This window comes from Megachile rotundata, chromosome 11 (genome assembly GCF_050947335.1).
Source record: "Megachile rotundata isolate GNS110a chromosome 11, iyMegRotu1, whole genome shotgun sequence".
Taxonomy (NCBI): Eukaryota; Metazoa; Arthropoda; class Insecta; order Hymenoptera; family Megachilidae; genus Megachile; species Megachile rotundata.
The window spans coordinates 5967526-5988195 of NC_134993.1; the positions used below are offsets into that span (position 1 = coordinate 5967526).

At 46.8% G+C, this 20670-nt stretch overlaps 3 protein-coding genes across 6 annotated transcripts in view; 2 read left to right on the top strand and 1 right to left on the bottom strand.

Moving 5' to 3' along the window:
• LOC143265368 (uncharacterized) overlaps positions 1-20670 on the top strand; it is a 253696-nt gene that overhangs the window by 23869 nt on the left and 209157 nt on the right. The gene's annotated exons all lie outside the window — the stretch shown is intronic.
• Positions 3143-20670, bottom strand: part of LOC143263897 (uncharacterized) — a 62749-nt gene continuing 45221 nt past the window's right edge. Inside the window, exons 2-3 of one of the 4 annotated variants that reach the window (XM_012288413.2) lie at positions 3981-5519; positions 3143-3616 (exon numbers count right to left, since the gene is read on the bottom strand). In XM_012288413.2, coding sequence (XP_012143803.1) covers positions 4070-5419 — 1350 coding nt within the window. In that variant the 5' untranslated portion in view covers positions 5420-5519 and the 3' untranslated portion in view covers positions 3143-3616; positions 3981-4069. Of the gene's footprint in view, positions 3617-3774; positions 6513-20670 lie in introns of those variants that run through there. The other 3 variants (XM_012288410.2, XM_012288411.2, XM_076537691.1) reach the window with 3 other exon arrangements.
• Positions 17818-19129, top strand: LOC143265449 (uncharacterized). Its single transcript, XM_076537695.1, has one exon. The coding sequence runs from the start codon at positions 18599-18601 to the stop codon at positions 19127-19129; it is 531 nt and encodes a 176-aa protein (XP_076393810.1). The 5' UTR covers positions 17818-18598.

Here is a 20670-nt window from a genome sequence, read left to right on the forward strand (position 1 = left end):
GAACCACTCGGCGGGGGCGCAGGACCTACTGCTCCACACCCTCGCCGAGTGGGATTGTTCGATAGGGGTGGTAGCGGAGCCTCACCGCGTCCCGGACCAGCCTCACTGGTTCGCAGATGCGGGGGGCTCCGACGCGTCGATCGCAATCGTTGCTAGGGCGCAACCGAGCTCGCCCCGCTGTTCCGCAATAGCCGCGGGGCGGGGGGTCGTAGCCGTTAAGTGGGGGGAAACAGCGGTGGTGGGCGTCTATGCATCGCCTCGTTGGCCTCTCGCGGAATTCGAGGACATGTTGGATCGTGTGGGACAAGTAGTGTCGCGATGTCCCTCCCAGCGCGTACTTATCATGGGAGACTTTATCGCGCACGCTCGCGAATGGGGGTCCTCCAGAACAGACGAGAGAGGTGAGGCGACCCTGGATTGGGCGGCGGCACACGGCCTGTTAGTTAACAGGGGTCAGGTGAGCACGTGCGTGCGGCCCCAGGGGGAGTCCATTGTGGATCTCACGTGGGCTTCCCCTGCGGTCGCGCGTACCGTTGCGAGCTGGCGGGTGGCGGAGGAGGTAGAAACACTTAGTGACCACCTGTATATTAGATTAGATTTCTCCTCCGACACCCAGTGCCGCCGGAGTAGACGCCCACCGTCGTGCAGGTGGGCGCTAAAGAGGCTCGACAAGGATTATTTGGAGGCTGCTGCCCGCGTGGCTTGCTGGCCGGCTTCTCCGGCCAGGGAGGTCACGGGCGTCGAGGGTGAAGCTGAATGGCTCTGGGACACAGTGCAGGGCATCTGCGACGTGGCGATGCCCCGGGCCACTTCTCACCCGCGTCGCGCCGCATACTGGTGGACGCCGGAGATCGTCTCGTTACGGGAGGCGTGTCTCCCTAGGCGCCGCCAGTATCAGCGTGCCCGGCGTAGACGCAACCGGGACCCTGCGCGGGAGCAGCTTCTGTGGGGGGAATATAGAAGCGCCGTTATCGCTTTTCGTACGGCGATTCGGGAGTCCAAGGATCAGGCCTGGGACGAGTTCCTCGGCTCTCTGGAACGGGATCGGTGGGGGCGTCCATATAAATTAGTTATGGGCAAGTTAAGTCCGTGGTCCCCCCCGATAGCAGAGAGCCTCGACCCCCAGACACTGGAGCGTGTCATGGAGCGTCTTTTTCAGAGTGATAGTAATCCCCCGGCACGCTCTGGGTCGTCGGTTCACAGAAGGTGGGCGTATCCACGATATGGGGGTCTGTGAGGGGGAGCTCGTTGATGCCGTCAGGTGGGCTATTGCCCGAAATACGGCTCCGGGTCCTGACGGCATACCGGGCCGGGTCTGGTCTTTAGTGCTCCCATTCTTGGGGGATTGAGTGTTGGGCCTCTTTAGCGCCTGCCTGCGGGTACGCAAATTTCCATCTATATGGAAATCGGGGCGGCTGGTCCTCCTAAAGAAAGAAGGTAAAAAGGACGGTGATCCTTCAGCGTACCGGCCGATCGTGCTGCTTGATGTAATCGGAAAAATTTTTGAACGCATCATAGCGTCGCGTTTGGTACGGCACCTCTCCGGAGATGGTCCGGATGTGGCCGACTGCCAATTCGGATATCGTAGGGGCAGAAGTACGGTAGATGCGGTAAATAGAGTCCGCGCCATCGCGCAGTCGGCCACGTCCAGGGGCGGGGTGGCAATCGCTATATCTCTCGATATAGTGAACGCCTTTAACACCCTGCCCCACCGCGTGATATTGGACGGTTTAGAGAGGCTTAATGTGCCTCCAGTATTAACGAGGATGATCGGGGACTATCTCCGGGAGAGGTCCATTCATTGCACCGATCGGTCGGGCGCATTAAGGACTTGGGGGGTTCGGCGGGGTATGCCCCAAGGATCGGCACTCGAGCCGCTCCTGTGGCTCGTGGGGTACGACCCCGCTCTGTGCGCCCCGTTGCCGCCGGGGGTGTTTATCACCTGTTTTGCGGATGATGCGCACATCCTGACAACGGGGCGTACTTGGGAGGGGACCAGCCGCCTCGCGGAGTTGGCAGCCTCGGTGATTGTTTCCGCGATCCAGGGGCTTGGGTTGGAGGTGGCTCCCCACAAAACCGAGGTGATGGCCTTCCGCCGCACACGTGGGGACTTGCCTCCGGCCGGAGCTCTGATCCGGGTGGACGGGGTCGAGGTCCAGATCGGGTCCGAGATGCGTTATCTCGGATTCCGACTGGACAGCCTCTGGAGTTTCGTTGGCCACTTCAACGCGCTGGCCCCCAGGTTGGAGCGCGTGGCAGGCGCGTTGGCACGCCTATTGCCCAACCTGGGGGGCCCTAGCGAGAGGGTTCGTCAACTCTATATGGGGGTCGTGCGGAGTATGGCTCTATACAGCGCCCCAACTTTGGCTGCCGACCTGGCCGCCAGGCACCGGTCGCAGATAGTTCTGCGGCGTGTGGAGCGGCGACTGGCGATCAGGGTGGCGATGGGTTACCGCACGATTTCCTACGAGTCGGCGATGGTCCTGGCAGGAATAATTCCCTGGAAGTATCAGGCGGAGGTGGAGGCTGAGGTGTATGTACACCGAAGAGCCCTCCGCCTGGTGGGGGTTACTGGGGGTGTCCTGCCGGGGCTCAGCATCGAGGAGGTCAGGCTCCAGGCCCGACGCGTTGCTGTCTCCCGCTGGCGCGCGGAACTCTATGCCAGCGGGGCCGCGTGGAAGCGCGCGGTCGGGGCGATCCTTCCACGCCTAGAACAGTGGATGGATCGCGGCCACGGGCGGCTCTCGTTCCGGCTCACACAGGTGCTGACTGGGCATGGGTGTTTTGCTCAGTACCTGTGCCGGATCGGCAGGGAGCAGTCACCGGGCTGCCACCATTGTAGGGTAGGGCCGGACACGGTTGAACACACCGTTGAGGAATGCCCAGCGTGGGCATGGCCACGCCATTATATGGAGTGCGAGGTTGGTACAAATGTCAGTGTGAGTGTGCTTGTGGAGCGTATGTTACACAGTGAGAATGAGTGGAAGGCCGTCGTCTCCTTCAGTGACTGTGTTCGAGCAACGGTTGAAATGTTTTCGTACGCGCGTTCTGTCTCGCTCGCTCGTCAGCTCGCGCGACTGCTGAGCCTCGTGGCGAGGGTGACGCGGGAGGGGCCGGAGGTAGCCTCCAACGATATATGTTTTGTTCCGCGACGGTTAACTTATTTATCGTATCGAATTGTTACCAGCAACTTCGGCAAACGAAACGTTCTTTCTATTTCTTACGATCACGAACAGTAAAACGTACTGCTTCGGCACCTTTTCTTTTGGTATTTAATAAGTTAGTTAATTACGTTAAAAGACATTTGATTTGTGTGTGTGTCGTGCGATTATATTTAATATTTTGACCAAGGTACAGTTCCTTTTTGTTTAAAATATAAGTTTACTGTTCCGTCGGAAGTCCGGCAAAAAACTATCGTTTTTATTTCCTCGGGAACAATATCCAACTCTACGCGACTTTCGTCAAGAGCGATATTGCCCCAACATTTGGTCCTTCGAGCCGGATGATTTCCACGAACAATTCTTGTGACAATTTTCGTGAGTGTTTGAAATAATCGCTCGAAGACTGCAACTCATCGCCGGTTCCTGCCAATCTTCACGAATTGGACTTCGTGGCTCTGGAAAGGAAAAGGAAGATCAGTTTTTTTGGAAATTTTCGAGCGCAGTGGCGGTAAGAAAAGATAAGCGTTGTATCTTTTTCATTGCCAACGGTTACAAAACGTTACATTGCCGTTAGTAACGGGCGCATTTAAATCGACTTCCTGGGTGACCTTACCGTGGAGGCGAGACGTTAACAGTCGTCGACTCCGTATTGTTGCCACCCATAACAAAGAGGTGACAACGGTCGACCTCAGCGCGTAGCCGTTTCTATCGCTCGCTGTTTTTCTGCTTCTAACAACAAAAACGGAACATAACGTTTTGTCAACCGTACCATTTCGATACAAATGCAAAACTCCATAATAACGAAATGTCTTCACCCACTTTCGACGATCTACTACGAGAGCAAACGGAGTTGGCCGGTTGGATCCAACGGTTTTGGACGAATTTATGCAAATTAGGGAAGGAAAAAATCACACGCTCGGTGCTGGTTCAAACGAAAGCCCTACTGGAGCGGTATTGGGATTCCTTCTTCTCTGGCCATCGACAGTTGATGCGGTGCAGAGAGGCATCAAAGTCAACCTACGTGCAGAATGATCTCTTTTCGGAAGTTGAAGAGGCCTATCTTGACGCCGCTGCAAAAATAGATCAATCTCCTCCAAAATTTCATCCTCCTTTCTTTTCTCTAGCTCCACCAACCACTCCCTATTCATCTGTTTCTCTCTTCGAACCCTCCTCCTCTCCTTCTCCATCTCGTCCTTATTCAATGCCCACTCTAGTTTCTCATAATCGCACTCCCCCTCAGGCTCTTCCCCCACCATATACCGATCCCGCGGAATCCTTTTCAAGATTTGGATTTTTCCCTCCCTTTTCATCTCCTCCGTCTTCTTCTTGCATTCGAGGCACAAGTATCTATTTCCCATTTGAATAGAATCCGCCTCCTCATTGATACATGCTGGTTTGTATCCCCTTTTCACTTGCTTCCATCCCTCTCCTTCCTTTCTTCTCGCCCCTTTATCATCATTCCCTCTAGCCTCCTCCTGCTCAGGCTCCTTCTGCTTTCCTCCTTCTCGATTCTCTTCATTCGCCCTCATCACCTCACTATACGTAGCCTTCCTTTCTCCTTCTCCCCTCCTCAAACCACTTCTATCTCCATACCTCTCTTGCCTCAATTTCTTTATCAATTCCACCTCCCTCTGGATAGGTGCCTCTTTTTTCTCCCAAGTTTCCCTTTTCTCCTTCACTACAAGGGTAGGGAAATCTCCATTACTGCCTGCAAAGTCATCTATACCTCCTGTCCTGTCTAATTCCGGGTCTCCTGTTGATCTCGCCACTATACCTTTCGCCGTCTCAAATTCTACATTTTTATAAGCCATTACTTTTCTAATGGCCGCCTCTCTCTGCCACACCCAGGAAAGTCTGGCCAAAGACCCATGATCCCCTCCACAATTAACACACCTCGGTTTATTTTCACATTGTCCATGGTACTTGTCGCTGCATATGGCACACCTCTTTACGTCCTCCCTACACTGCGCCTGATAGTGTCCGTATCTAAGGCATCTGTAACACTGCTTCACCTGCTCGACATAAGGCTCTATTTTGATGCCCACGTGGCCTTGCCCAATCAGCAGACGCGTGGGAAGCACACTTCCCTTAAAAGTGATCAGAATGGTCCTCAATGGTGTAAACACTACCTTTCCATCTATGATCCGCCTTTTCTTCATTCTTTCCATGCAATACTGCCCCTGGCCCGGCATGGCCTCCTCCCTTAATTCCTCAATTGAGTCCTCCCACTCGTAGATGACCCCTTTTCTAAACGCCATCCTTCTCGGTAAAAACGCCTTGACATTTCCTTCACCTTTTCCGTACCTTTTCAGCAACCCGTTTGCTTCCTCCTTCTTTTTCGTCGTAATCTCCGCTTTGCTGTAACCAATCATGCGGATTGTATGTATTTTCACCCCTGCACCCTGTACTAATCTATAAATCTTTATCAGATTATTCCTCTTCGACATCTTCCTACTATTTACATTTTTATTATTTTGTACCCTACCTCTTAAAACTACGCAAACCACATACTCGTCCCATTTCACATCCTCCTTATACATCTCCAACGCCCATTCTTTATTTTCTTTTTCACCTATTAACCTTTCATTCCTAAATTCTTTCGCCACGTGGGCCTCCTCCTTTCCATTTTCTTCGCCTACTGCGTCTTTCTCCCTTATCGCTATATTTCCATTAATTTCCTTTTCCTTAATCTCTATTCTACTTATATTATCCCTACCCACTATCTTATTGCTATTTGAAAAGTTTTTAATACCTAAATCGTCCTCAAAAACCTCCTCGTTCGCACTTTCTTTGTCCTTACTTTCCACTCTTACTTCACTCAACCTTTCCGTACCACGTTCTCTATCACAATGGCCGCCTGAAATAGCGTCTCTACCAGTCTCCCCACGCTACCGTTTCATCTTTTCTGTCGCCACTATCGCTGATGCCCCCATTGTTGCCAACTCCAACCTAGGATCTTCGCTCTGCTCTTCTTGTACTCGTTCCTCATTGGTCATCCCCTTCCCTACCTCTACGATCTCAATCAACTTCATCTCTCTAACCCTTTTCTTCTCCTTAACACTTTCTTCTTCCTGATATTCCTCTTCTATCCCCGTCTCTCTACTTCTCTTCTTACACTCTGTCTGCATTCTTTCCTCACTCTTCCTTTCCTCCTCATTTACTCCATCCCTTTCCTCTTCTCGTTCCTTGACTGCTGCACTTAGTACCGCATCCTCTTCCTCCGTCAGGTATTCCAAAGCCCAGCTCCCTCTCAATTCCTTCAAAACCTCCTTCTCCACCTCTCTATTTCTCTCCTTTGTCTCTCCCTCTTCACCACTCATTACCCTTGTACATTTTCCTCTTTTAGTCTTTTTTCTCGTGCACTTTTCCTCTCCACTCCCTTCTTCCTTCTCCTCTCCTTCTCCTTTTCCCCTGGTTTCTGGCCAACCAGGGGAAATTTTCCGCTTTACCGCCTTTCTAACCACGTATATACACCTCTTCCCCTTAAATGTTTATAAATATCACCTCTCACCTCGTCCCCTCCTCTCTACCTCAGTATATAGAATTCAACAACAGAAAAAAACCAACAAAAAACACAAATTACGGTAAGCTACACACAGACGCTTCCTACTCGATCGCCGCCATCTTCAGCAAAATAAATAAAGCAAATAATAAAACGCGAAATAACTATCTCATATAGTAGTCATAGATTATATAAACTCTAGTCATAGATTATTTAAACTCTATGAGAGAACTTACAAGTCTAGATGCTCAGACGACTACAGATATAGTCGGGGGATTTGGAAGATGGCGGCGTGGCGATAGGACGTGTTCCGAGAGTGCTCCGTGGTTTTGATTTCGTATCTGAGTTTTGATTGGTTATTTCTGGACAAATAGGTTGTTTTTATTATAGGATTAGTTAATAGTTTTGATTTATATTTATAAGTGCGATAAGGACACGGGGATAGGAATAGAATAGGTGTATGAGAATTAGAAGGCCCGCTGGTTGGCCAGTAACCAGGGACAAGATAGAGGAAGGAGAGGAGGGAGAGAGGAGTAGAGAGGAGAGAACGAGGAGAACCAGAGAGAAGAGAAAATGGAAAAGAAGAATGAGTTGTGAAAAGGTAAAGTTGGTAGACTTGGCGACAACAGCGCCGAATGAAGGTAAACGAGAGCGTGAGGTACTATTAGACGACGCGCAAAAAGTCGGCCATTACCTCGTGGATGTTGAAGTGGATAGCAGCGAAGTAGCGTGTACAGATAGAATAGTTAGTGCAGACATAGAAAAAAGTGAAGCGGAAAAAGGTAAAAAAGACTCTGAGTCCGATATTGTAGACTGTAATGGCAATAGCGGATTAGTTAAGGATAGCAATAAGACTGTAGTTGATAAGGAAAAAGAAAACGGACTAAATATTGAAAACGCAGCTAGTAGGGATAGCGTAGGAAACGGGGATAAGGGACAAGAAGAAAGTGAGATAGGGAACGAAAATAAAAAAATAGACAATGCGCAAACGCGTGAAAGAAGAGAGTGGGTTGTGCTGCGTGCTGAAGTCCAGGGGAAAAAATAGAACGAAGAGAAACAATTTAATCAAAATATACAGATTTGTTCAGGGCGCGGGAATTAATATTAAAAACATACGAATGACTGGTTTCAGCAAGGCGGAGGTATTCATAAGAAGCAAGGAAGAGGCGAATAGACTGTTAAAGAAGTACGGAAGTAGGGAGGGGCAGATTTCGACTTTCTTACCGAAGAGGATGAAGTATAGAAGAGGCGTCATCTTCGAGTGGGAAGACTCGGTAGAAGAGCTGAAGGAGGAGGCGATGCCGGGACAGGGGACATTTGTCCTGGAACGAATGAAGAAAAGACGAGTGGTGGACGGGAAGGTAACCTTCCAGCCCCTGAGGACAATTATGATTACGTTCAAAGGAAGCGTCCTTCCGACGAGACTGTTAATTGGACAGGGCCATGTAGGCATTAAAATCGAACCCTATGTAGAACCAGTGAGGCAGTGCTTCAGGTGTCCCAAATTTGGGCACCTGCAGGCAAATTGTCGGGAGGCGGTAAGGAGGTGTTTAAACTGTGGGGAAAGGGAGCATGGACAATGTGATAAAAAGGCAAAGTGTATTAACTGTGGAGAGGAGCATGGTGCTCTGGCTCGAGTGTGCTGGGTTTGGCAGCGGGAGGCTGCAATCAAAAAGATCATGCCGTTTAGGTACGTCGAGTTTGAGCCGGCGAGAGGGATTGTGGCGAGAAGTCTAGGGGACAAGGAGCCGGATAGAGTTGGGTGGTTGGATGAAGTGGTGGAGAACGGTAGCAGGGAATTCTCGAGCTTGGCTAGGAAAGAAAAGAGAGAGTTTTGGGAAAACAAAGAGGTGCCAATTCAGGGAGAGTTGAAGAGGATAAGAAGAGGGCGAGAGGAGGTAGGAAGAGGAAGAGGAAGCGGAACAAGCAAGCCAATGGGGAGTTATAGTGAGGTGGTCCGAAATAAGAGGACAGAAGAAAAAGGAGAAGGAGGCAATATGATTCCGGCAGGAATGGAGGAGGAAAAGGAAAAAGGAGAGGAAGGAGCAGGAGGGTGGACAAAAGTTAGGTCGGGAAATAGGCCGGCGTGCTATGATTCACGCACGGATCTGGTCCTGACAAATAACAAGTATATCTGCCTTGACTGCAAGGAGAAAGTAGAGAGGGCAAAAGAGACCCAGAGTGAAAGGTTCAAGACGTTGAACAAAATTCCTTTTCCACATGAAATGGTGGGAGACGGAGACATGGGATCTAAGGAACAGGGAGATCAAGAGAATCGGCGGAGAGAGCAAGAAAGAGAGAGAAGGAGGGAGATGAGGGAAGAAGAGGAAAAGAGAAAGAGGTTTGAGGAGAGGAAGAAAAGGGAGGAGGAAAAGCTGTTAGAAGAATTGATCACCTTCTTGCAGGAGAGAAATATGGAGGGGAGAGTCGTTCAGGAGTTGCAGGAAAGGAGACAAAGGTCCCAAGAAAAAGAAAAAGAGGAGGAAGAAGAAGACTAGAATGCGGTAGTAACTCCCCCGTTCTATACATATGTTGATGAAAAGACCAGTCAAAGGGTGCGTAGAAAGGCGGCTAGAGAGCACGAGAGAGCCCAAGAGAGAAGGAAGAGGGAAGGAAATCCGGAAGGATGGATTTTGTGGGAGATGAAGGCCAGGAAGGAGAGAGAGGAAGCTGAGAAATTTGTGGAAGAAATTAAGGAAATGAGAAAGGAAGGGACACTGGGAGTAGGGAGCGAACAAATGGGGGCTGGAAGGTCAGCCGGAAAGTCCAGCGAGGAAAGAGACGAAGGGGCAAGGGAGAAGGAAGATAGAAATGTGGAGGACAACCTACGAAGGGAAGAGGAAATGGGAAAAGAGAAGAAAGAAAAATGGTAGAGGAGCTATAAAGGATATAGGTGCAATAAAGGAAAGGAAGAAAAGAAGGAGAAAAAGAATCAGCGATATTGTGAAGTGCAATGTTGTTACAGTGGAAGGTACAGAATAGAATTAAGGCATTTGTTTCGTATTGTAACCGGCGAGCGCAGGCGACCCTGAATTCACCTCAAGACGAAAACAAACCATTTCGTCTCCCCGCGTCCCTACGGTCTTTAAATCTAACGACAATGTTTTTGTTCAGCCGCGTTACCGTTAGCATTGCCGTTAATCCGGTTATTGGTTCCGACCACGGTGCGCCGGATTAGCGACAGCTGATTGGCTCGTGACGTCAAGGAACGTTTCCGAATTCAGGTGATGGTCTAGCTCTCGCCGGTTAAAAGACAACGAAACCCCGAGTCAGATACACCATCGCTATTACCATCCGACAGTGCTATTAGTCACTCCCCATTACAATTAGTTAATTTTTCACGTCTTTCGTCTCCGTGTGTGAATCGTCTTGTTTTCGGTGTGTGCGTGGTAATACTCAGTGTCGTTTGTGTTAAAATTAAAATTAGTAAAGACAAACAATCGAGTTCAGTTAATTGAAGAAACCTTGACCATTCCTGCATTCCCAAACAGCATTTGAGTTAGAGGTTAAGGGCGAAAGCAGTCAAGCGTTGTATGAGAAATCAAGAACGGTACCAAAGTGGAGAACAAAGACAGAGACAGAGACAAAGTTTAGCGACTTAATGAAGAAATCAAGAAAATTTTATATTTTTATTTTCTCGTTTTTGCGGTTGGGTGTGGTAGGTATTTTTTGTTTGATTTTTTCGATACGATGGAAAAGTATATGTATGAGAGTGGATTTAACTAGTAAGATAAATATAGGGTTATATTTAAGCGTTTATATTTTTGAACATGTGTATATCTTTAATATATTTGTTATAACTTTTTTATTCTTAAACAGTAGTAATTTTAAGAAAAGCAGTATTGAAATGGAAAGACTGACGGACTGTATTACAGTTACCTTTTTATATATTAGATATTACAAAAAGTGCGAGGGATATTTTGATACAGTTTTTATGATGTTGATAATATATTATACCTTATATTCATATATTTTCTATGTGTAATACCAGTTAAATATGAGGAAGAGGTTTAGGGTTTTGTGTGTGATGTGGGTTATGGAAGGAAGGCAAGTTTGGGTAAGAATGAGAGGTTATGATTTGATTTGTTGTGTGTGGAGAGGGAGGAGTGATGAGAAAGGGAAAGATGGCACTCGGTCCGGGGAGGAGAGAATAAAGAGGATAAGATGGGGAGGGTCGATGAATGATTTCAAGAAGAAAAAAAAAGAGGAAAAATGGTGAGAGGGAGGGGAGTTTGTAGAGGGAGTACGCTTCGTGGATGCAGAAAGGAGGGATGAGGTGCGGGATATGGAATGCGAGGAGTATTAGAAACAAAAGGGAGGAGGTGAGAAGGCTACTGGAGAATTTGGACCTATTAGCGGTAACGGAGACGTGGTTAAGAGAGGGGGATAATTTTAGGATTCCGGGATGGTATTTGATGAGAAAAGATGGGGAGAGGGAAAATAGAGGAGGGGGATTGTGTGTGATGGTTAAGGAGAATATTAGGGTGAAAAGAGTAGATATATTTTTAAGAAATGATGACAAGTGGGAAAACATGTGTGTAGAAATTGAAACTGAAAATGGAAGTTTAGAGATAGTGCTGGTTTATAGAAGACCAGGGATGGCTGTGTGCAGGGAGGATTGTAGGAGATTGCTGAAGGATAGTGGAGGAAGGGGGAAGAGAATTTTTGTGGGAGATTTCAATGCTAAGAGTAGGAGTTGGAATTGCGAAAATGCGGACCTGGCGGGGATGGTTTTGGAGGAAGTGATGGATGAGGAGGAAATGGTAGTGGTCAATTTTGGGACGATGTCTAGGATAGGGAGAGTGGATCAGGCGGCGTCAAATATTGATCTTATAATAGCACCCGCGGATCTGGCTCTGGATATACAGGCCAAGGAAACGGGTGAAACGTTAGGATCGGACCATCAGGTAATTGAATTCAATATCTATGAGGAGATGAGGATAATAGAGGGAAGTATAGGAGTTAGGAAGTATAAATTCGAGAGAATAGATAAAACAGAATTATTGAAATGGATGATAAGGAGTGAGAAAGAGGTCAAGAGCATAGCGAGATCGGGAAATGGGATTGAGGTCAAGTGTGGGGAGGTGGTAAGAGCCCTTATGGAGGGAATAGAAGGTTGTTAAAAAAGAGTAAGGGGGGAAGGTACGGAAAGAAGGGGTAATACGAATGGAGAGGGGGGAGGAAATAGGAACGGAGGGAAAAAAAGAAAGATTAAGAGGCAGCCTTGGTGGGATAATGAATGTGAGGAGCTAAAGGAAGAAAGAAGGAAGGCCACAAAGAGATGGGTAGGAGGCCTACAGAGGAGAATTGGAATAAGCTAGTGGAAGCTAGGAGAAGAATGAAGGAGGCAATTAATAAGAAAAAAAGGAAGCATGGGACGAGTTTATAAAGAGTATTAAGTATAAGGGAAATATTGGAGAAATGTGGAGGAAAATAAGAAGTCTAACAAAGGGCGTGACAGCGGAGGATGAGAGTAATTTGGGTGTATGGGAGATACAAAAGTTGGAAGAGGAAGAGGTAAGGAAATTGGAGGAGTCTGGATATTGTTTTAGATGTGGAGAAACTGAGGAAGCGGAGGAGGAAGGAGATGGAGAGGAAAATACAACGAGGAGAAGTGAGGTGGTTGATGGAAGAGAGGAGGAGACCCGTCGAGGGGAGGAAGGATGGATCAACAGGGATCTGGAAATGGAGGAACTGGAGTGGGCCTTAGCCAATTGTAAGAAGAAGTCAGCACCAGGAGAGGATGGAATTGGGTATGATGTTATGAAGCTATGGACGAGAGAATGGAAGGAAGCGGTATTAGATATATACAATGAGGTATGGAAAAAGGGAATAGTCCCGAGGATATGGAAAAGGGCGATAGTTAAGTTCATACCCAAGCCACAAAAGAGAGCGCTTCGCCCGATCTCTTTGATGAACTGCTTGGGGAAGATTTTGGAGAGAATTATTAATGAAAGAATTAGGGTATGGGCGGAAGAAGAGAATAAAATGGATATTAACCAGAATGGTTTCAGGAAAGGGAGATCAGCTATGGATAATATTGGAATACTGATTAATGGCGTTAAGGAGAGCTGGAGTAAAGGAAAAAAAGGTGATGGCAGCTTTCATCGATGTGAAATCAGCTTATGATAACGTCAGACATGATATAATGGTGCAGGAACTTATTGTTAGGAGTAATGGTTGTCCGGGTAGGGCAGTGAGGTATGTCGAGTCATGGTTGGAGGATAGGGAACTTGAGATACGAACGGTGGGAGGAGGTAGTATAGAGATGAAGATGAGGAAGGGCTTGCCACAGGGATCTGTATTGAGTCCGTTACTGTATAGTTTGTATACGATCGGAATTGTAGAAGGATTGAGGGAAATGGGAGTGAGAATCCTGCAATATGCGGATGATATAGTTATTTTTGTGGAATTTGAAAGAAGGAGGGAGGGGAAAAGTAAGATAGAGGAGGCGATAAGAAGGTTGAAGGAGAATCTTAGTAAGATAGGGTTGTCGATCGCGATGGAAAAAACGCAGATTGTAAAGTTTATGAGTAATAGAAGGAGAGGAGGTTTGACCAGAGAGGAATTTATAGTGGAAAATGAGAGGATAGAAGAGGCTGAGGCGGCGAAGTTTTTGGGGACGTGGATAGATAGAGGTTTAGACTTCAGAAAGCATACAGATTATGTGGTGAGTAAACTAAGGAAAAGAATGAATATAGTAAAAAGTTTGGGGGGAATAAGAAAGGGTACGGGGCCGGAGACGATCTTAAAGGTGTTTGCTGCCATGAATAGGTTTGTAATTGAATACAAACGGAGCTCCGTTTTATCTGAGTAGCAAAAGGAATAGGGAAAAAATTCAGAGAATTCATAATGCGGGAGTTAGGATTGCCCTGGGTTATAGGATGTCGACCCCAATTAATGTCATGGAAACAGAGACGGGGATTATGGATTTGGAATCAAGGATAAGTGCATTGGCGGAGGGGTATATAGCAAGAAAGTTATGGAATAGAGACGAAGAGGTTGTGAGAGCAATTGAAAATAGAATCAGGAATAGTAATGAGGAGGAAGTGGGGGAAGGTAAGGATATAATGGTTGATGCGTGGAGAAAGGTTGCAGAGATAAAGACGGGAATGAGTAGAAAAAAGACAATGGAATATGACGGGGAATGGAGAAGTTATAGAATGGAAAACTGCTTGGAATGGGAATGTGGGAAGAGCTTTGAAGTAGCGGGGATGAATGAGTGGGCGTTGTTGACAGAGATTAAAATAAAAATGTTTGGAAGAAGGGAAAATGTGATAGAGATTTACACGGATGGGTCTAGGATAGAGAGTAGAAAAAGTGGAGGAGGGGCGGTAGTGATAAGAGGAAATGGGGGGGAGTGGGATGAAGAGACTTTCACTGCTCCTAGCCAGTGTTCGGTCTATACGATAGAAATGACTGCAATAGGGAAAGCAATAGAGATTGCGGATACGAAGTTTAGGGGGGGAGGATGTACTGATTCTGTCTGACTCCCTGAGCACTGTGAGTAAGTTGGCACAGGATAATAGAGGACAAGATGCAGGGGATGAGGCGGATTTGATCAGAAATGGATTGAAGAGGAGGAATTTTGAGTGCGAAAGAGGGAGTGAGAATAGAGGGAAGATGGTGGTAGCATGGTGGGGACCCTGATTTTTGGGTGAAGTTTACGTTGAGGGACATGAGGAGAGTGATAAGAGATAGAGGGTGGGTTGAATCAACTGAGAAGCATTTAAGGCAGGGGGAGTACAAGGGGAGGAAATATTTTGAGTCGAGATGGAATAATGTGGGGAAAGATTTCCCATGGTTCAGGGGGATAGGGGAGATAAGCAGGGAAACACTCTGCAGTATAAGTAGGTTAAGGGCGAATCACTACAATTTAAAGTGGTCGCTCTTCAGGAAATTCATGGTGGCGGATCCGTATTGCGAGACATGCGATAAAATAGAAGATGTGGATCATTTCTTGCGGGAGTGTGAGAGGTTTTGTAGGGAGAGAGGTGAGTTTGTGAGAAGAATGAGTAGATGTGGAGTGAGAGAGGGAGACGATTTTTACGAAACCAAAGAAATGGGGGAGGCGAGACCCCTGAGACTGTTAGGCGCATATATTAAAAAATGCGGTTTAAAATTGTGATATGTAGGATCGGAGCTGGGGCTGCTATCGGCAGAAAGCGTTTGTGTATAAGTAGTCTATACAACGTTTTACCTGTGAAAACAGTATTTATTGACAGAATATATATGTTATGTAGTTGTAAGAAAAGCGAATTTAAGTATGTTGAGAGTATGGGCGATGGAAGCGATAATGGTTGTTATAAGAAAACGATAGAGTTGTGTTAGTCGTGCGTGGAGCATGAAATGAGGGGAGAAGGAGGGGAGACCGAGTGCGGACATGGAGGATGTGGATGTCAGATGAAGTGAAAGGATGAAAGAAAATGTAACCGAGTGGTGGCGCTGCGGAACGCTGAATTGATGTAGGAAAAGTGTAGAGGCGAAATGAGCCGGTATGTCGGCCAAAACGCCATCTTCGAAAGAAGAAAATAAAAACCTTAAACCTTACAGATATAGTCCATAGATTATGGAACTAGTAGCGCATTCACTATGCCTTGTTCAACCAATCAAAATCCCTCATTAAGGTCACTAACAGTAAGATAAATAAAAGAATTCACACAATAATGTCCTTATAGTTATAATTATAAAGTAAAATTATAAGACAAAAAGGTTGTAAGTAAAATAAAATAGCAATTAAGTGTTCAAAACAAGCGGTAAAGTATAAAACGTGACATATCTACGTCATCTTATAGTCATAGATCATACAAACTCTATAGAGGAGCCTGCAAGTCTAAATGTTCAAACAACTACAGATATAGTCCGGACATTGAGGAAGATGGCGGCGAGTGAATAGGAAGCACGTGCGTCAGCTTACTGTTATTTGAGTTTTTTATTTAATTTGTGTTTTTGTCGAGTGGTGGTGGAGAGGCGTAGTGTATAAATAGACACTGAGAAACTATTATTTATATTGGGTTTTGGGTTTGAGAGGCGAATAAATAGACGAGGGGAAGTGTGTGAGAAGTAAGGTCTCCCCTGGTTGTGCTGGAACCAGGGGAAATATAGAAGGAAGAGGGGAAGACAGGGAAGGAGGAGTGGATAAGAAGGAGAGAGCGAGAGAAAAGAGGAAAAAATGTATAAGGATAATGAATAGAGAGGAGGAAGAAATAAAGAAGGTGGTGAGAGAGGAGGAAATAGGAGAGGAAGGCAGAGCGGAGGACAAGTCAGTAAAGGAGAAAAAGGGAAATGAGGTGTGACGTGGTATTTTATACCCGTCACAAGGAACCTCCTCGGGAGACCGAACAGTCATTGCATTAGGGGCATAAACCGTCTAGAGAGAGAACGAAGCGCATATAAAATATCGTACGATCGGAATCTGTCGCCGCTTTATTTTGTATGTACCATCGGATAACGACGTCATCACCAGCGAAGGAACACCGTATGTCGAGGGAACGCACCGCTACCCTGCCGCTACCGCTCGGATCCAGCAATAGACCAAGAGAGGCAGCGGAGTAAGAGAAAGAAGGTCTGCGAGAGAGCGACGTACGCCAAAGGAAGGTTCCGCTACCCTGCCGCTTCCCCCGCTAAGGACCTGCGATAGAGGAAGAGAGGTCGCGGAGCAAGAGGAGGTCCTGCCGAAGATGCCTTCGCGAGAAGACGGAAACTTCGACCTGGGGTGGGGGTGATCACGAGGTGTCCGAATACCGGCATAAGGGCACGCGGTTTAGCATTTTGTATTCGGCATCTGCCCTGTGCTCTCGTTCTTTTGTAACAACCGTCTAAATTTCGATTCCGCTTTAACGCTGCAGCTTAAAACGAAACCACCGCTCGTATTGGACATCTCGGTAAGCCCCTCACCTTCTATCGTTGTAAAGAATTCGAAATCGAGAATAACGTACCGTGGGTTGTCGATCACCGAGTGTGCCAATCACTGGCCGATTCTGCAAAATGTGGCCGGGGTGTCAGCATTGATCGTTAGTTAGTAATTAGGTTAAGTAATTGCGGAAAATCCGGAAGTATCGTGAGATAGGAAAATCGCTTCTCGATCTTCCTATAAGCCACACTCGGCAGGTCACTGAAACGGACCGGGGGACTGGTACCGCGTTAGCCACAATTTAGTTTCTTAGTCTCGCGAAAGCGTTGCAAATTTTGTGCCCACCCACGTCTCGATTTCGAATTCTCATTTACGCGGGAGCAGATCGGAAAGTGCATATTTTGTCGTATCGGTCATTTCGTAGTTTGTCGCGCTAGTTCTCGCCTTCTCTCTCTAGACGGTCGTCGATACAGAATCGTTTCGTGCGTAGAATAAGTCGCGTAGAATATATCGTGTTAGGATAATTGCGTCGCGTTTCGTTAGTTATTAGAGTTGCGTATAGATAATTGCGTCGCGTATCATTCCGGAAATCGACGACTGTATCGCGCTTAGGAATTGGCATTTGATCCCGTTCACGGGATTAGAATCACGGGATTTTCGGACATCGGTCAGTCGCTAAGCAATCACGGGCGAACTGGTTGTCGGTACGGGATTATACTGTTCATCGCCTAGATTAATTAGATTTACAATAAACAGCGCTGCTTTTACTAAATACTGCTGAGTCGAGGTCTCTTACGAATTCTCCCGGAATATTCTCTCAAATCCGCCTCCGCGTCTAGCCTCCTTACCCTGTAAGAATCACGCCATCGCGAATCACGCTATCGCGTACGGATACTGAGCTGCCGAGCCGTTCCGCCGCCGATTCGAGTTTCTCGCGTTAAAGTTCCTTATCGCGACGCGGAAACGCGTCTGGCGCCCAAGCAATTAATAAATCAAAGCGATATTGAACGGATTCGAATCGGGCGCCGAAGTGCTACTTGTCCGCGAGTCCGCGGAGGCGCCGCGACGGTCGTGGTCGCGGGTTAGGTCGGAAGGGCCGTTTCGAGAATTCGCGGGCGAAGCGGGGTCGCGGGCAACTAGCGAGCTAGCCGCGAAATACCGCGTAGCAGAGGTCTTGGAAAATTTGAGAAAAGACTGGGCCCTCGAGTACTTGTCAGGAGAGGAAGAGGCTGTATTAACTGCAGCAGCTAAAGAGAAAAGTGAGGAGGAGAGTCAAGAGAGAAGAAAAGAGAGGAATGAGGAATAAAGAATGGATATAGAAGAGTGTAAGAAAAGAAGCAGAGAGAGAGAGATGGAAGATGACTCACGGGAAGAGGAAGAGGGGACGGAGAGGAAGAGGATAAAGGAGGTGAAGGAACATGAAGTTGGCGCGAGGTTGGGAACGACAGCCAATGAGGAGACGGAACGGGAAGCCCAACGAGAAAACGAGGAGAATAGGTTGGCAGGAGTGACAGGGTTGGCAACGGCAGAGATGCCAGCGCCGGAAGAGAAGAAGCGGTGGCGTGGTAAAATAGCGAAAGACGCAACAAGTGTCGGCCATTTCAGTTTAGAGAGTGGTGCGAGAAGGTCGAGGAGTGTAAGTAGTGAGCGTATAGAGAAAGACAAAGAGGACAACAAGGTGTTGCAGGAGAAAATAGGTATTAAAGACATTGCTTGTAATAATAAGTAGATAAGAAGGATAGTGATAGGGAGAACACAAAAAATAATGAAAAAGACAGAATTAAGACTGACTTAGTGTTAAGAAACGCGTGTGGGGAAAATGGCGTGGGTGTCGAACACGTGGTTAACGAAAGAGTGAATGATAAGTCTCCAACAAGGAGAGGTAGAGAATGGGGAATACAGTTATACGATGATGATGTAAATAGGGATGAGTATGTGGTGTGCTTGATTTTAAAAAATAGGCATGTAGGCAATAATAATAATAATAGAAGGGATAGAGCAATAAAAGCGTCGAAGAGAAATAATTTAATTAATCTATACAGGGTAGCTCAGGGCGCTGGCGTTAAGATAAAAAGTATTAAAATGGTCGGTTTTAACAGGGCAGAAATCGTGACAAGGAAGAGAGAAGAGGCGAACGCTTTATTAAGAAAGTATAGCAGCCCGGAAGGAAGAGTGAGAGCATTCTTACCAAGAAGAATGGCCTACAGAAAGGGAATTATATTCTATGAATGCGAGGACTCGGTGGACGAACTAAGAGAAGAGGTGATGCCGGGACAGGGCCAATACGTGCTCGAAAGGATGACGAAAAGAAGAATCATAGACGGAAAGGTTGTGTTTAGTCCTTTAAGAACAATTTTGATTACTTTCAAGGGGGGCGTATTACCCACGCGCCTACTGATAGGACAAGGCCACGTGGGAATTAGAATAGAGCCATATGTGGAGCCGGTTAAACAATGCTTCCGTTGCTTGAGATTCGGACACTACCAGGCCCAGTGTAGGGAAGAACATAAAAGATGTGCGATGTGTGGTGATAAGCAGCACGGTGAATGTGACAGGAAGCCTAAGTGCCTTAATTGCGGAGGTGAACATAGATCTCTCGCCAGACAGTGCTGAGTATGGCAAAGGGAGGCTGCCATTAAAAAGGTAATGGCTTATAAAAACGTCGAATTCGATACTGCTAGGGGGATGGTAGCGCGTGCCACGGGAGACGTGGAACCGGATTGAGTTGGGGGAGTCGAGGAGTTTATGGGGAGTAGTGGGGACTTCCCAATACTACCAATGAAGGAAAGAGTGGAAATATGGGAGAAGAAAGAGGTTCCGATACAGAGAGAACTGGACAATATTAAAAGAACAAGACCTGGAAGAAATAATAGAAGGGTCGCAGGTGAGGCACAAACAGAGAACGGAAGAAGGGCATTTAGCGAGGTGGTAAAGGGAGGAGCGGAAGAGAAAGGGACGGAGGAGGAAGAAGAGGACTGGGGACAAGGAGCTTGCGGAGGCAGAGAGGAGAATGCGAGCGGAAAGGAGGGTACGAATGGAAAGGAAGAGGAGGAAGGGTGGAGAAAAGTTAAGAGAGGTATAAAGCTTGCATGCCTTAATGAAAAGACTGATTTAGTAGTAATGGACAACAGATATCTGTGTCTTGACTGCAAAAAAAAGACTGAGGAAAAGAAGAAAGAGGGCAAGATATAGATATTAAAAAGGATACCTCTACCACATTTAATGGTGGGAGAAGAACCGGAGGGCGAATGTGAATACGAAAGATTAGAATGGGCTCTCAATAAGGACGAAATGGAGAAGGAGAGGAGGAGAATAAGAAGAGAAAAGCAGATGAATAGAGAATGGCTCGTCGAACTCGAAAAGAGAAAAGAAGACGAGATATTGGAAGAAGTCATAAAAATGCTAAAGGAGAAAAACCTCGAAGGGAAGTTCCACGAGATAGTGAGAACGCGGAAATACAGAGAGAGAAGAACGGTGCACCCCGACCCGAAAGAAGACTGGAATGAGGTGACAACGCCCCCCTTTGAAATAGAAATAGACCAGAGGACCAGAGACAGATTAAGAAGAAGGGCAGAAAAAGAAAGGGAGGAACTGAGGAAAAGGAAGGAGGAGGAAATGATCGAGGAAGTTATGCTGAGAGAGTGTTGGAAGAGAACAAGGGATGTTAGAGGAAGGACAGCAGCAGAAGGAAATAAAGATGGAGGAGACAACGAGAAAGGAAAGGAAAGGAAGGAGAGTGGAGAGTCTGCGGAGGAGGAACTAAAGTCAAAGGAGAAAGAAGAAGGGGAGAGGAAGAGTACAGGAACAGAAGAAGAGCAGGAAAGAAAATGAATAAGAAGGAAAAGAATGAGGGGAGTGATATAGAAGAGGTTAAAGTGAGCAAAGTGGAAGTAAGAAATAAGTTAGAAATAGTGAAAAGTTTAGAGTGGAGAGTCAGAAGTTTGACTAAGACTAAAATAAAGAATGAAACCAAAGACTATAAAGAGTTAGAGATAAGGAGTGCTAGCGGAAAAAAGACTATGTTAAAGACTGTAGTTTGCGCAATTAGTTTTAAGGTTAGGTATAAGATTTATAGCACTTCCAACTACTTTACTACTTTAAACATTTATTTAATGGGACAATTTTTAAAATATTTTATTCAATCTTTTAAACAC

What these genes read in the sequence shown, in the direction of transcription:
- LOC143265449 (XM_076537695.1), top strand. Translation starts at nt 18,599, where the DNA reads ATGGTCGGTTTTAACAGGGCAGAAATCGTGACAAGGAAGAGAGAAGAG.